Raw genomic sequence first — 16,476 nt, 5'->3', positions numbered from 1 at the left:
CATCCACGTACCTGCTTGAAGAGCTCCTCCTCCCAGTACTGTTGCTCTCGTCAGCCTAGGGGGCAAAAGATATTAAAAAAGGCTGTTTAGGATAAGGCAGGCAAGATTGCACTCCAGCTCTTCCTGCTAGCTCTCTGCATCAAAAATACCTTGGGTTTTTCCATTCTGAATTACACACATGCTCAATTCTCAATTTTGGCAGGACATGTCATGCACTTAAATCCAAGTACACGCATTAAGTTTTCAGTAGACTGAGGCATAATTTAAGACACAGCTCCACAAGTGAGGTAACTTTCTGAGAACTCAAAAGTTTAATCCCCAGTGCATATCCCCTTGACGATGTCTCCAAAAACACCATGCTGGTAGCAACTGGTAGATCTCTTGTGCAATTATTTTATTGTGCTACCCTGGAGCTCTTCGAAGTTTAAAAGACTCCCTTCTTTGCAGAAGGAAAAAAAGGCAAAAATCTCTAAATTCAGATGGGCTAAAATTGCATCCAAACTCAGACGGCCTAAAACTACACCTAAAAGACCTAAAAGACATTGTGGCTCATATTTGCTCTGAAGGCCTGGAGCCAGTCAACTGAGACACGAGGCAGAGGGACTCCAGCAGACTTTACGTCAGCTGAATCTGGCCCAAGGAGATTAACTTGTCCAAGGGCACAGCGAACATCTGTGCCAAGGCTACAACTGGAGTCCAGCTCCCCTTTCCCACACTCAACCAAACCTCACGCGCCCACGTGCGATGGGCAGACGTGAGCCTTGTTAGGAGGGAAGGGAGCAGTAAACAAAAGGTTACGTGATCCGACCAGGAAGGCATGCAGAATGCAGAATTAAACCCGGAATAATCCCTCTTCATCCCAAGTCTTGACGCATCCAAGTCCTTGCTCTCCTGGACAAACTATTCTTAAATACCAGTTTGCAGAGAGGTGAACACCAGATCCAGTCACAAGCAGGCTTTGTGTTTGTTTTCTAAACAAACCTGTCCTGGTCCCTAATTAGAAGGGTCAAGTCAAGCACACCTCCCTCAGTTATTTATGAATTGTCTAATTCTATACCTGCTTGTCATTAGAACTGGATTATCAGGGAGTAACTACTATTTCTGCCTCTTAAAGTTGCCAGGCACTGTGTCTTTCCCCTGGTTCTCTGATTAGAGCCTTCCTTGGAAAGACAATATTATTCCAAACCCAGAAATTTTATTTCTGAATTTGTGCAAATATAAGTTAAAAGATATTAGCTGCATTTCACATTTTGTGCAAATGGCAGAAACAGGCAATTCATGTGCAGCAGGATGGGGGCTAGCCAACGATTTCGATAAAATAAACCCTTTTTTAATTTAAATGCTAATGCACTGAATTAAAATTTAATAACTGAGGAAATTGAAAAGCCGAGCAGGAATATTGGAAATAAATCCAAGCAGAAACAGCTGAAATTAAAAATTCTAGAGAGTGGGAGGATAGCAGCTAAGCTGTCTTATATGATTACATTTTTTTTTCAGAACGAAGGGGGGAAGGAAAAAAAAAATCCTATCTTTGGCTGGCTGTAGGGCAGTAAATCGAGAGTGCTGTGATTTATTGCTCAATTTTCCTGAGGGAAAAAGGCTTTCTTTCATGCTGAAATATTTCATAAATTTCAAGCCAGCATAAATTCTTAATTTAAAAGTTATGGAGGTCACATTTAGTGCACTGGTGCAATTCTGAAATCTTAAAGGAATAGCAACCAAAAATTACAATTTGATTTTATTTTTTAATTCTTGATGTGAAATTTTGTTCAAAGAGTTTCTCCAAGTTACACAAAGCAGAAACACATCTTGGCTTCTGAAGGTTTAAGAAATGCACTAGAAATGAAGAGATAAAAATCTAATTGAATTACAAAAAGGTTTTTTTTATTATTATTATTGTTAGCCACTTGAGGAATTTCTATTAAAAAATTTCCTCCCTCCATTGCCTGGGAAAAGCCAGAAGGGAGGAGCTGACAATGTAATTGCTTCTGTTAGATCTCCAATCTTTTGTGAGCACTGATATGTTCATTTGTTATACAGCTGTTCAGCTACAGAAAGGATGTCAGAGCACCCATAATTCAAAGCAATCAATCAAAAATTAATGATTTGTCATGCTTACACAATGGAAAAAAAAAAAGCTTTATGGGTTCCTGCAACTGGTAGATTGCTCAAACCTTCGGGGCATTTTCTAGGAGATTAGATCTGTGTGCAAAAAAAGACAAAAAAAAAAAAAGAGTCTTATTATACAGCTAGGGCAAAAACCTTGTGGGGTGCTGGGGCATCTGTATTATCTAAAATCCCTTAGAGATTGGGTACATGACAATTCCCATCAGTTTAAAGAGCTTTCTGTAAAACTCAACCTCCTAAGTCACACTGGGAGCTACATTCCTGAATCAAAGAGAAATTGCAAGGGCTCCTGCAATTATAATTCCACATTAAAAATACTTACTGAATATAAAGGTTGCCTGGACAAGTACTCGTGAAAGTCACAAAATACAGAAGTCAAAGCTAAACACACAGCCTTAACTCTGCCTTCACGTAGGTGCGTTAGGATTACCCCATTGTACCATTCCATTGACAAGATCAAATATTGTTTACCAAAAAATTAAAAGATTTCAGTTTGGGAGGCACATGGACATGTACGTAACCGTCAGCAAGCTAGCCTGAACTCAGGACAACTGTTTGAGTTTGCAGACTTAGTCATCCTCTTTATAAGCAAGAATTCCTTTATAAGCAAGAATTCAAGTTCAGAACCTGCTCTGAAAGGGTATGTGCTACAGATATGAAGTGTGTCGATATCCTAATATGTCATTTTTTATTCTAGATTACGTACACGTGTTAGCTTGTCTCTCTCCTATGATTTACTGCCTAACCTGATACAGATATTAGTTTGCAGAAGATCACGCGTGTAATTCATTTTATGTTCTTTTTCATATTTGTATATAGAGTTTAGAAATTCATTTCACTAGAAATAAATTACTACATGCCTTTAGACCTATGCTTGTGGACCACTACTGAGTGACTCTTAAGTATCTCTGGGTAGAAATTTAAGACTCAGTGCAACCCAGAGTAGAGCTAAGTGTGCACACATCTGTAGCTCTAGCATCAAGACTCAGCGTGGGCAGCACGCAGGCAACCAAACAAAAGGTGACACCAGAAGGCTGCCACACAGGCCAGTTCTATCCATAATCTTCACTTTTTACTTACCATCCCCACTCTACGCGTTAGCCCTGCCCAATTTCCCCATTTTGTCCGCTGCTCCTTAAATTATTTTTTATTTTTTTTTTATCTCCTATTATTTTGATTTTTGACTTCTCATGAGCAATTCATGGACTCTCTCCCCCTTGGGACTTAGCACATACCAGCACAGAAGGCAAGACGTGCATGAATATCACCCAAAGCAGTCCACTTTGGTGGATGCACGCGCGTCCTGCGGTTTTGCAACGCCAGCTCCCAGAAGGGCGCGAAAGGGAGGTGCAGCGGTGCAACCCTCACGAGCGTTCGTCCTTAGAGGGCCCCCGACACCTATGCAATTCCCAGCAGCGCCCCGCTCGCATCCCAGTGGGCAGGCACAGAGCCTTTCCAAAGCCCACCCAGCCCCGCAGGACTGAGACCCTTTCCCCATCTCATGTCATATATAAGCACAGAGCCAAAACTGTCGTTACACACGTGCTTTTTGAGGAGTCCTCGAATTTAGAGAGGTGATGGAAGCCAGGGAAGCGTGGGTTTTCTTTGTTTTAAAAGGAAAAAAAAAAAAAGAAACCAGAAGAAATAAGAGCTCTAAATCCAGAAGATTCGGCTTCAGCCAGTATGCCCCTTGGAGGCGCAGGCATCTCCAAGGCTGGCATCTTCCCTCAGCTTCCCATGCGGGGAAATGCTCAAAACCAGCACGCAGGCAGAGCTGGAGTGCCGCGCCACACATTGCTGATGGCCGCTGTGAGCCCCCGGCCCGGTGTCTTGTTTTGGATCCATTCGGACCTAAACATTGAACCAAGTCAGAGTGAAATCAGATCTAGCTGTCATTAAGCTTCCAGAAGCCTTTTTAACAAGCACCTTCTCACCAAAAGTGCCTCTCTTCTCACAAGCACAACAGAAGCCTTCAGCATGCACACTGACCCGCTTTCCAAACATGCAATTAACTGCCAAATTTTCTGTAACATCAATTTATCTTCATTACAGCTCCTTAGGAATAGGATCTGTTTTGTTCAGCATTTGTACTGCACCGAGCACAGCAGATCCCAGCCCATTCCAAAGCTGCAAGGTTATTTAATAATAACTAATCAGCTACAGCACTGAGACCACTAACGTGTTTTTTAGCACGACTATGTCCAGCCTCCTCGTTCCTCAAGTGAAACACGGGAAGATAATTCCCTCCATTCACACACAGTATGTGAAGGTGCAAAAGTGTAATTAAAAAAAACATTATGGCAATTTCCTCAAACTTTGCAAAATAAATACACTTACAAATTAAAAAAAAAGAGGGCTATTTCGGAAAGTTACTAGCAACTGTATATAGGAAGTAACAGGGGCATTTTACAGCTGGGGAAAAAAACACCTAAAACTATGGTCACTCTTACCTAATCTCAGCCACCTTACAATCCAATGTTTAATCCGAGTCATCTAGCTTCCTTCTGCTGTCCATGTGAAAACGATAAGGGCAGCACAGCATGAAGCTGAGAACCCTGTCCTACCTCTGTTATAGTTAGGTGGCTCCTACCCTGAGCAACCTAAACCAAATTTCACTTTCCAAAATAACCTTGATGCCAAGGAGCCAAAGGACTTGATTTGGTGGACATGCCTGTGGTGGTAGCGCTGGCTTGGGCAGTGCCCCTTGTCGCTGGGTGCTAGAGCTGGTATCCAGCATGGCTGGACTGCCTGTGGCCCAGGTTTTGTCTCTGTACTCCACCTGTTTCCTGCTGACTTTCCCAAGTGACACTGGCTGCCTAGCTCTGATCCGCACTTTGTTGTTGGTCCTACTCGCAGCTTCTCGAGCTGTGACCGTGAGGACTCACCCACCAGGGTAAGGCAGGCATCGTATATTAGATAAGCCAGGGTTGAGAGGTCATCATGATCCCAGGCCACCAAGACAAGCCCCCACAAGCATTCCTTTCAACTTCAGAAGAAAACTGTGAGGCTGAGAAACAGCTACCCAAATTACTAGAGTTCAGCAGTACGTCTTCATCCCTTCGTTGTGGCACTGCCCTTTCTGTCCTGTCCTCCATCTCCATGTCCCTATCCAAAAAAGTAGCTCCTCCTTCTGCTCCCTGAACAGGGCCGAGGAGACCCACAAGGACAGAGAATCCCCAAGGCAGGAGGCACGCCAGTGCACAGGGTGCATCTCAGCAGAGCTGTCCTGCGTGCTCTCCACAGCCAGCTCCAGCTTGGGGCTCGCATTCAACATGGGGAAAAAGTGGAAGATGTAGACATATTTAAAAAAAATAAAACAAAAACAAAAAAAACTTATTTCAATCATATTTTTTATTTTATTTTGCAATGAACCAATTTGGAATCAAATATGAAGTTATAATGCCTTTTGAAGGCCACACTATTAATCTATTTAAAATAAAATGTTGCATTTAAAAAGCGCTATTTAAGGCGTACAAATAGCCTAGGAAGAAGTCAAAGCAGTGAATGGCTGGAAGTCATCATTTAACCATCTGCAACCAGTTTGCTGAAATGTATCAGAGCAGCTTTTGCAAAGTAGCGTCTTTGCAAAGTACGAAGAGAAAGCTTCTGCACACCAGTTTACCCAGTTAATTTAATTCAGTGACTTCTTTACCTAATTGAAAAAGCAGAGTAGCAGAGTTTGTATTCGTGTGCCACTCTTTGAGCATGAGAGGATGAGGTCTACTAGCTCTAAAGTTCTGAGGGACATCATGATCTGAAACAGAGACACTCCTATTACAGTATAATTAGTAACACTCTCTCTCAAATAAAATCATTTAAAATTCAAAGACTATTTCATAAGCTACTTTTATACATACTTGCTACATTTAAGGTAGCTTCATTTAACTAATACAAATAAATTTCTATGAAAGTAAAATGCACAAATACATAATGCAAAGCGTCTATCCATACATTGCTCAAGCAAGTGGTAAGCAAAAAATAACTCAAGTGGCAAATAAGCAATGTATCAGTCACCATCTCCTAACAGGATGAAGCATTAAGAATAAGATTCCAAACAGAATGTCTTAAAATAGGCAGTAAAAAGTGCACGTTTGGAAAAAGGGCAACACTACAGTAAGAAAAAAATTACTGACAAATAACAAAATAACAAAAAGCATAAAAGTCTTCAATGAAATTTCAATAGATTTAAACTTTCTGCTTTCTGCCTGATCATTTACACCACTATTGGAAACAATTACACAAATCACTTTGATTTGCATCCATATACACTGTGCTCAGCCCCACTCCCAGGCGCAGGGTCCGCAGCCCTCGCGCTGCCAACTTCCAGGGCAAGCAGCTCTCCCGAGGGCAAGGGAGCTTGGATTCCACCCCATCCCACCCAAAATCACCTTCAACCAATGCTAAGGTTGCAATGGCAAGACCTCCAGAGTAAGAACTCAAGCTGCCTATACAACCTTAATTAATTGCTCTCACCCAGGTTACTAAGTCATCCTGCCTTTTTATGAAAGCTTATTAGAGCCTTGCACTAAATGATATTTTATTTGTTCATAAAATAGCTACACTTTAGTGGTTTGCTCCAAAGCCTCTTTGCTCTTAAGCCAATAATTCTGCCAGTTCTTCAATGGAAGAACAGAAATCGAATTCCTGTTCCCAGAGCAACCCACTGTGTAGATATCCAGCTGCCGTTCTAAGGCAGAGTTAAATCAGATTTACTCTGCGGACTGTTTGCAAGAAGTCTGAATTGTTTATTTTACCTGAGGTTATTAAAAAAAAAAAAAAAAAAGACAACCTACTTTCCCTGAACACGTTCTCTAAGACATCTGAATAATTTTAGTCGACACATGAAACACATATACAGTTTAAAAGTGAGCCAGAAGCAGACACCCAGCATGGAAAATTTCACCCCAAATAATTAAAATTTGGCAACAATATAAGCAACTGAAAACAGGTCTCACAAAGGAATGTTCCATAAAAATAACTACAGGCCTGACTACCTGTGCTGTCTATTATTATTAACTTCAGAGCAACAGCAAATGCAGGAAGTGCTGTTATTTATTTATTTTTAAACAAAGGTTAAGACAGTGGCAGTTTCCCATTTAATTTTTATTAAAGAAGAAAAACCAGAAAAAGAAAAAAGAAAAAAAGAAAGAAAGAAGGAAAAAACTAGGAAAAAGAAAAAAGAAAAAAAAGGAAAAAACTACAAAAAAAGGAAAAAACAGAAAAGAAAAAAGAAAAAAGAAAAGAAAAAAGGAAAAAAAAGAAAAAAGAAACCCCACAACACTACAAAAACATGTGCAGAACACAAGGACCTATAAATCCATCCATGCTTTTTCTTTGGATCTTTTGCTTCCCCTTGCCAATAACAGGGATGCTACACTGCTAAAGAAAACCCAACTTCCTGAATTATGCGTGGACACTGCAGTCCTCCCACATCTCCCCTCCCCAAATTGTTCCTCTCACCCACATCAACGCATGGTCAATTCCAAAATTTTAAAAGCGAGGAACAATGTTGCTTGAGCTGATCGTTGGATTTAAGTGCACCGGCCTCAGCATGACTCCGACGCTTGGACTTCCAGGAGATAAGGCGTCCCTCACCCAAAGAAAAATGATCTCTGATCCCTTAAGACTGTTTGCTTTCATATTATGTTTTATCATATTTGCCTGAGCAAGTTTTTAAAGGCTGCACAGGGCAGTCCCTAAAGAGGTAAATTTTCCAGGAGGGACAAATAAGTTTGCTTGATAAGAGGAACGGCATCAGTCTCCCCCCCTAAGAAATAAGGGGGGAAAAAAAGTCTATAAGGGTCACCCCCCTCCCTTTCCTGATCTCCAGCTTCTGCTAGACGTCTCTGGCACGCCACACACCAGAGTGCAACCCCGCAGCAATTACTCCAGCAGCTCTCGCAACTCCTGCCTGCAGTCCTGCTGCCAGCATGAGCTGGCGCCGACCTCTCCCTCACTGAGCCATGGATGAGAAGCGGGTCTGGGATTCCAGCGGGATTTTAAAAAACAGTAGTGTCAAAATTGCTGTTGACCATCAGAGGGAATTTCTCCCTTCTACTCAGCTGCACTCTTGCTTTGGGTAAAAAAAGAGCACGTACAGGATGATGAGGTCACTACTTCTTCCTGCAGCAATGAGGAAAACCCTGCATTTAAAAAAATAATAATAATAAAAAAAAATCACCCTCCAAGATGAGAGCTGGGGGAGTATTTTCTACTTGAGGTCATCAGAGGAAAAAGGAAGTGACTCTCATCTCAGCCACAGAAACGAGCGTAGCTTGAGTCTAGGCCAGCGATGAACTTTCAGAAAGGCAAGCAAGGATTGGCAGTAACGAAACATATGAATCAAAACCACCCGGTGTGGCAGTACTGAGCCACCTCCAGCGCCAAAGTGCGATGATCACAACATCAGGGGTACCTAAGCAACATGCTCCAGGTGACCCTGTTTGAGCAGGAGGGTTAGACTAGATGATCTCCAGAGGTTCCTTCCAACATCAACCGTTCTGTGATACCTGAGACGTGATGGGACTGAAAGCTGTGGGCCATGCTTTTACCACAAGCATCAGGAACTAAACGCCACCCCACCGATTCACCTGTCCAGCAGCATTTACTGTGCTGGGACAGAGCCATCCATAGATGTTAGGAGACAGATGTGTTTATTTAAATATCTTCTAGACTTTTCAACATAGCATGCAGGTAAGCCTACAGTGTAAGAGGAAAGTACCATGACAAGGCCACGTTTCCTCCGGGGCACGTGCATTATTTAAACGCAGCTTTAGCATAAAAAGAGTTACTTTAACATTGAGATCTCCAAAGTTCATTCATAGGAAACTGTTAAGGTGACTTTAACCTCAGGTGCTGTAACATCCATCCCTAGCTCCTACACATCTAATAGACTGAACACTCTTACATTTAATACTGCACTTGGGGACACAATTAACCAGCAATTCTCCAATTGGCTGTCTGTAAATCTGCATGTACAGAGCGTGTGTGTTTGAGCACACAAAAATTCAAGAGGTTTATTAAGCAGCTATCTCATTCACATGAACACATATACCAAATTTACACATGCAAATAAATGTCTGTTTGAGTTGGTTGCTCATCATAAAAAGAAATCAGCCGTCAAAAAGCAATTTCAAGACGGGAAAATAGCATCACCTAATCTTATCCTGGCCCCCGGCCGCATCCCCTACTTGCTGATGGCCAATCCGTTGAAGAGGATGGGCATCACAAAAAAATGACACATGGTTAAGCCTGCAAATATGACAACTCCATCGGCGTGATTCTCCAACCAAACTGCACAAGACAGCGATTTCCAGAGCTGGTCTCACTAATCAGGAATGAGTTTACAGGCTGGTTCACCACTACTGGATGACCATCACGAGGAGACAAGGGTAATGAGTTATTACTATACTCATACAAGAAAATCCAAGCATGCTGTGACCTCTCACCATGAGAAACTGCTAAGACTGTAAAGGAAAAGCTTGTGTCCCACTTTAGGTGGTCCCAGGTGACGGGGTGCGGGATGCATAAGGCGAGGGTGCCTCACGCTGACTCCAGAAGGACATGGTGGTGAAAGGGGCACCCTCATCCCAACCCACCAAAGGCAGCAGGGATGCCAGCACAGCAACACCCCAAATGCACTACAGGGCTTCTTCCCCAGGGACACGACTCTCTGAGGACACTTTCACCTGGCCATTTCTGCCATGAACAGACTGCTGGACCCAATCTGCTTCAACAGATGATAGGAGGACCCACATCTCGTGGCTCTCCCTGCCCATGGTGGGGCAACTATTCTGGTACCAAGGCAGTGGACCCAGTACCCCCAGAACCTCTTGCTACAGCACAATCCCAAAGTGAAAGCACACAGGTGCTCCTATAGTCCAATAGTCCAACTTGCGTATTTTATGAGTTATTCACGTCTAGGACCTCTTGGGTACCCATCCCTGCATTACATGAGATAATTAAAAGCTGACAGTATTGCACACTGCCAGCTGTACACCCCGGAAAAGTGTCTTGCTTTCCTACAGGTTCCCAGTCTCAGCAAAGCTGCTAGGTGCCTCTATAATACTATTAATAAAGAAACCAACCAGGAGGTTGATCAAACTAAGCAGCCTAAAGGTCAGACATAAACAAGAGATTTTATCGGAAGTACTGAAATGGGAATGATATTTCCACTCTTATATTTTCACTACTTCTGACTTAACTCAGGGCCCCACTCTAGGCCAATTTCAAATTCTCTTTGTATTGGCAAGAGAATTATTTTTCTTTTAACTTCTTTTTTTCACTGTTTGGTCTTGAAAATGGTTGGATTGGGTTGCTCAAGCTTCTCCCCAAATTCATACCTTTGACAAAGAGGAGGCCTGAAAAGTTTCAGAAGAGATGAAAATTTTAAGTAGGCAAAAAAAAAGTTTTAAAATCAGAAATTGTTTTTGTTAAATTGGACTGTAGTTACTTGTTGCCTATTCTTTATTTCCTTCCCTTTTTTTAATCTGAATTTAATAATTTGGGTGTTTTGCCTTTGTCTACTCAACTTCCCAGTTGTCTGAATACCTCATAATTGGATGTGCGTCTGAAAGGTTCCAAACCGAAAAGGTTTAATCCATGCTGAAAAGGGCACACGTAGGGTTTTGCTGGCTCTTAATAGGGAGACTAAATGCAAAAGTAGCAAGGAAATAATTCTGGCTGGCTATTTGTCATCTCAAACTTGTTACACAGTGAATTTCTACATCAGTAAAGCTGAAGCTCTTTGACCAGGCCATGCATACCCAACAGCACGTCCAGATTTATGTTAATGGCACTTTTCCTACTTCACTGAGGATGTTCCCGCCCCAACATATCTACGTAATGGACTGCAAACCTAAAATCGGCCTCTGGATTTAATGCCAGTCTACTGGTATAAGGGCGGTGGGGGGGTGTCACAATCAGTTTGCTAATGCACTGAACAACTCTACAGCTGTTCAGTCTTGAAAGCGAAAAAAAATTTTTCCTTTGAAGTAACCAAGATTTTCATGTCGCCAACCACTTGCTTTGGCTCCTAATACTTCAGACAGTCATAGACATGTTTAAGGATTGCAAGCAGTTGCCTTTGAGTCAAGGGAATATTCATATGAGTAATTTTATGAACTTGCTGAAAGTACTGGCAGAATCTGTGCTTTGAATTTCAATTTTTTCCTATAGCAGCTTAGTGAAATTCAAGTAGCATATTCTACCAGAAGTAGACAGAAGGGGAACATTATATAATTTTTAACCTAAAAGTACCTGTGCTCAAACAAGTTTTAAAAAGCTTCAACCTGATGCACTTCAGTATACTTTTTTCAAAAAAGTCATGAAATTAAAATTATGAATTAAATCAATGAAATAAATTGGTTTGGATTTAAAGAGTTTCTCCCTGATTACAAGCAACTGAAAAATAATCAAAATATTATTTTTTCCATCTCCTGTTGCTTAGTGCTCTTCCTACTCCATTCTTAAGGAGAAAAATAATCAAACTGAGGGTGAAGAGGAGAAAAACCATTACTGATTACTTCAAAACTCTCATATTATAAAACCTGGAAAATAAGAGCGGCCAGGCAAAACAACAGAATTATCTGAATCAAGCAGTTGTTTACAGATGGTATGAGTTTCCCAGTAAAAGAAACAGCTGGAAATATTTTTAAAGAATAAATGTATATGGAATGAAACCTTTTTTCGAGGGGGAGGAGGTTATTATTATTTTTTTAACTTGAGGGAAAAGAGGGATAAAGAGTCATGTGATAGTATTTTACAAATACACTCTTTTTTTCCAGGTTTCCAATTTCACAGGAAACTCTCAGGAAATCAATTTTTTTTTTTTAAATCCTGTTACAGGCAGTTTTCCAACTTGATAAAATAAACATATCTATCTACCTATGCATGCACATGAAAAATCTAAAATAGGACTTGTCTATACACAGAATCACACACATTTTACAACACCAGTGCTGCTAAACACATTTTGGTTCAAACCGCACAGACGTTTGTGAATAGGCACACCTCTTGGCTCCGAGTAGGTAGGTCTTGTTTTCAAATGCAATGTACAATTGAGTTTTGATAACTTGACGCACTACGAGTTACCTAAACTGCAGGAATCGCCAGTAACTATCCATCCGCATTCTTTCAACCCTTCCCAACCACAAGCCGATATGACGTAACGAAAGAGACCGGAAAGCTGAGTTTTAAGACAAATCCTGCCACCTTGCAAATGGAGTGGGCTGGGAGCATGTGGGCAGACTGTCGCTGCAGCTCAGCTGATGGGAAGTAATATGATAAGCTATTTTAACCCCACTGCACATGAGAGACTTCAGCAGAAGTCAACTGGGAACAGTTTAATCTAAGTCAAAATAAGCCTCTGCAAAACCACAGTAAGAGCAAACATACACAGGCGTTTGCACCAGTTTAACGAAGTGAGACACATGTTAAAGAGAGCGCAGAATTCCAGTATATTAGCAGGGGCAATTCCAGGTTGGAGGTGGCGTTTGCAGACATGGTTTGCCTCCTGCTCACAACTCTCTTCGAGAACCTTACTTCTTTCTTATACATAGCTGCAACAGTGAACATCAGCCAGGAGATACTTCAAGCTCCCAGACAGCAGGATGTCCGAATTTGAAAGCAGGGGCAACGGGTCTTTCAGATGCAACTCTGCAACACAAAAACAGGCTCCCACCCTACAGGGGAGCTAAAGGAGTGCATTCTTTTACAAGTAACCTGCAATCAGGATGCGTATTAAAGCAGGTGAAGTACCTAACAGCAAGATGGCTCAATAGAAACCATCCCTCCATTCCTACATCAGGCTCCTGATGCAGGAAGCCTGCTCTCAGCACACTGACAAAGAGGGACCTGACCAGTGTCCAGAGGAACAACCATCTCAGACCTGGATTCCACTCATCTGCCCTCACCCACCATGAAACCTCAAAGTCCTGTTGCTGCTTCCGCATGCTGTCAGGTCTCTTGCAAGAATCTGAGATCTTAAAGAAGCCTCAACCCAAGAGGCATGGAAAAAAAATTTAAAATCCTATCAAGAACATCTGAGTGCAGCCCCTCTGAGGATTGCTTACACTTGTGATAGATCCACTGGCCAGAGCTTCACAGATTTCACAGACCAGAAAGAGGCTAGTAATAAAATACTTCTTGGAATAAACTTTCATAACCAAAACTTTGCCCTTTAAATCTGTGGAGAATGTGATGCATGTCTCAGAACAGCTGCTTCAGCTCACAGCTAAGTTATCTGGGTTTCAGTGGCAGGTAATGTGATCCCTGGGCAGAATTGTACACTTTGGGGTTGCTGGCTTTTTCCTTCTTAAAAACTTTAAAGAACATTTTTGGTTCCTGCATAATAAAATAGCACTGTACAGATGCAAGGTACTTCTGAAGTTTAGTTTAAAGCTGAGGCACGTGATGAAAAACTAAACATTTGCCAAACTCATGATAATCCATAGCAGAAAAATGTGCATCTAGAATTTTTTTTAAAAGCGTCATTTGAAAAACAACTCAGCGGGCACATGCACACCGGCCACGCTGACATGGTGCTAGTTACAGGAACGCAAGAACGAAGCAGCACGTGGCCACAGCTCCTTCTCCGCAGGGAGAGCATCACAGAACAAGCAGTGCCTGTTCCCAGCGCTAACGAGGGAGACCATTCATTTAACAAAATAAAAATTTAGTCCTTTTACACAAAACCCCCACTTATGCCCCTGTAGCGGTTCAAAAATAGGCAAACGTGAGAGAATCACTCATTTCTGCATATTGGTAGAGAAGGATTCAGCACAACACGCTTTGGCTACCGAAGCATAGGAAACACCAAGTCTCCTGCCAGGAAAGGGAGTACAACAGCCTGTGTAAAGGGGTTTCCATATTAAAGAGTCTTCTTGCTTTATAGCATTTCGAGATGGGCTAACAGACTGAAACTAAACAAACATTTACCAATGAAAGTTTAACTAGGGGACGTCACCTTCTCTCACATTTTTGTTTGATTGGCTTTTTTAATAGCATGAAAAGGTGGTAATTTTACTTTGGAAAGGGAAAAAAGTCAAACCATGCTGATCTCTAAATAAGTAGCGGGGGGTGGGGGGGGGGAGGCACACAAAGCTGGATGAATTTTTCAAACTTAAAAAAAGAGCAGTAATTACAGGGGAAAAATTTCAGAAACAGTTTAGTCTGTCCCTCTCTCTCAAAAAAAAAAAAAAAGAGAAAGAAAGAAAGAAAGGAAGAAAAAAGAAGAAAAAGAAGAAAGAAGGAAGGGGGAAAATTACATTAAAAAAAAAAACAGGCTTAAAGTAGAAACCTTAGAAATTTTGATTGCAAAATAACTCTCATCAGCCAACCACAAACCCTATAAATATCAGCAGATCAACTCCCTGAGCAGATATAAATAAATAAATAAACCTCCAAGACTGAAAAACAAAAAAGAACAAAAAAAAAAAAAACCAGCAGCTCTCGGTCAGAGCAAAGGAGGGTGGGTTCGCCAGCTTCCTGGAGAACTATCGCAATTTAGAAAATAAGGGAAGAGGAAAAAACAACTGTTCCCAGCTACATCTCAACCTGCTAACACCCTAGCAGCAGTCTCGCTGAGACCCTGCTTCTCTCCGTTAGATAATCCAAGGATTCGCTAGGGCCAGAACGGACCTAGACGTGGGAGCAGCCGGCCGGCCCGCAGATTGGCCCAGCAAACCCCACCCAAGAGTCCTCAACCTGTCCCAGCGCAGCAGAGCTGGGCCGCGGCAGTACGGTGGGAATGGCAGGAGGAAGAGCAGGAGGCCACAGCACATCAGTGACCTTCTCTTTTGCCTCTCCCAAATCGACACCTTCCATTGATCGCTTGGTAAACCAGCTCTGCTACTGAGGTGCCTGACACAGACTGCATCTTCGGGGGACATTAGATGCTGCATCTGAGGCTCTTCCCGAGTGGGAAGTGTTATACTTGGTCCTTTGAAAAAAAGTCAGGAAATACCAGAGTTAAGGAACAGACAGACCACCAGGATGAGGGGATAGCCTGCCACGCTGTCATTGCTGCCAACTCTCCCATATCTGCTCTGCTCTCCCTCTACCGCAAGTCCCCCTGCCCCTCTCTCCCAGCTGCTACCTACTGCAGGCTCCTGCAAGGCTCTACTCTACCTCCCATCACCCCCTAGCAATGGGCTGAGAAACTGCTTTTCAAGCAGCTTGTACAGGACAAGCACCACACACACCCGGACAACATAACCTTCAATTCTCTAGTTCATGGACCTGAAAAAACGAGGACATAGAGCTGCAGGGAAATTATTTTCAGTCAAAACACAGATACAGCAAGACCAACCATTGTGGTGGATTAGTGTCATTTTTGTTGAACTACTCATACAACAGAATATAACTCTCATTTTCAAAAAGTGAAAACGACACGGTTTGACATTTAAAATTTTCTGATTCATACAAGCAAAATATCCTTTTTTTTTTTTTTTTAAGTAGGAACTGTAAGATGTGTTCAAAATCCAAACAAAACAGTTGCAAGCCCCAGATTTTATTCAGCCCAGAACTATGCAACCCAATATGATAGTCTTTATTTTCTCATCAACAACAAACATTAAAATCAATATATTTTTCTTCTAGCTTAGCCTGAAAAGGAATTTTTCAATTTGTCAGAGCTTCAAGAAACCGAAAATCTATTATTTGCACAGCTCAACAGCTAGACAGATCTGTCAGAGCAGTTTGGGAGAACTGTTACTGTGATGTGAAAAGAGGTACAAGCATTCTTACAGAATCCATTTCAGGCCTGCATTTTGCAGGCTGCATCATTAGTGCTCCCAGAAGTCTGTAGGCCAACAGCTGCTGCTAACTCTTTTGAAGGGAAAAGAAAGCAAGTGTGATTACCTCCCCAAAATTCAAAAGCAGCCTTGGGTCATGTCTAAATATTAGAAGGAAATCCCTGAGCCCAAGTGTTAAAGCATAATTTTCAAGTGAAGCGTGGATTTCCCAGCAGCACAAGCAATATACCTTGCTGCTGCCAGTGCCAGATAGGACTGGTTGAGAAAGCTGAGGAAAGAGCCTCCAAGTTGGGAAAGGAGCAATGAACCCAATGTAACACACCTGTAGTCCTTTGCAGGAAAAAGAAATAAAGCCGCAGGCAGTTTCTTCCTCTGGATGTATCACCAGAAATTCTCCTTGTCAGCCTGCTCCTTTCTACTATAGTCCCCCAGGACTATAAAGTGCAAAAGATGCTGGGCTGAAAAAGCTCACATGCGCCAACTTCCGTAAGCTTTTCCAAAGAAAAATCATGCTCGTGACAGTTCGTTCTGTGGTAAAGCCCAATGACAAACAGACATTCTTACACTCAGATCATATATAAACCTCAGCAGCAGC

General features: G+C 42.0%; 1 protein-coding gene across 20 annotated transcripts in view; it reads right to left on the bottom strand.

The window, feature by feature from the left end:
• ZNF618 (zinc finger protein 618) overlaps nt 1–16,476 on the bottom strand; it is a 181,159-nt gene that overhangs the window by 102,791 nt on the left and 61,892 nt on the right. For 18 of the 20 annotated variants that reach the window (XM_068914443.1, XM_068914456.1, XM_068914457.1 and 15 more), the window contains exon 2: nt 12–55. The exons of the other annotated variants lie outside the window; for them this stretch is intronic. In XM_068914443.1, the coding sequence (XP_068770544.1) occupies nt 12–55 (44 nt within the window). The remainder of the gene's footprint in view (nt 1–11; nt 56–16,476) is intronic. 20 annotated transcript variants of the gene reach the window in all.

The sequence above is a fragment of the Struthio camelus genome, chromosome 20, assembly GCF_040807025.1.
Source record: "Struthio camelus isolate bStrCam1 chromosome 20, bStrCam1.hap1, whole genome shotgun sequence".
NCBI classification, from domain to species: Eukaryota; Metazoa; Chordata; class Aves; order Struthioniformes; family Struthionidae; genus Struthio; species Struthio camelus.
This window is presented reverse-complemented; position numbering and strand designations above follow the sequence as displayed.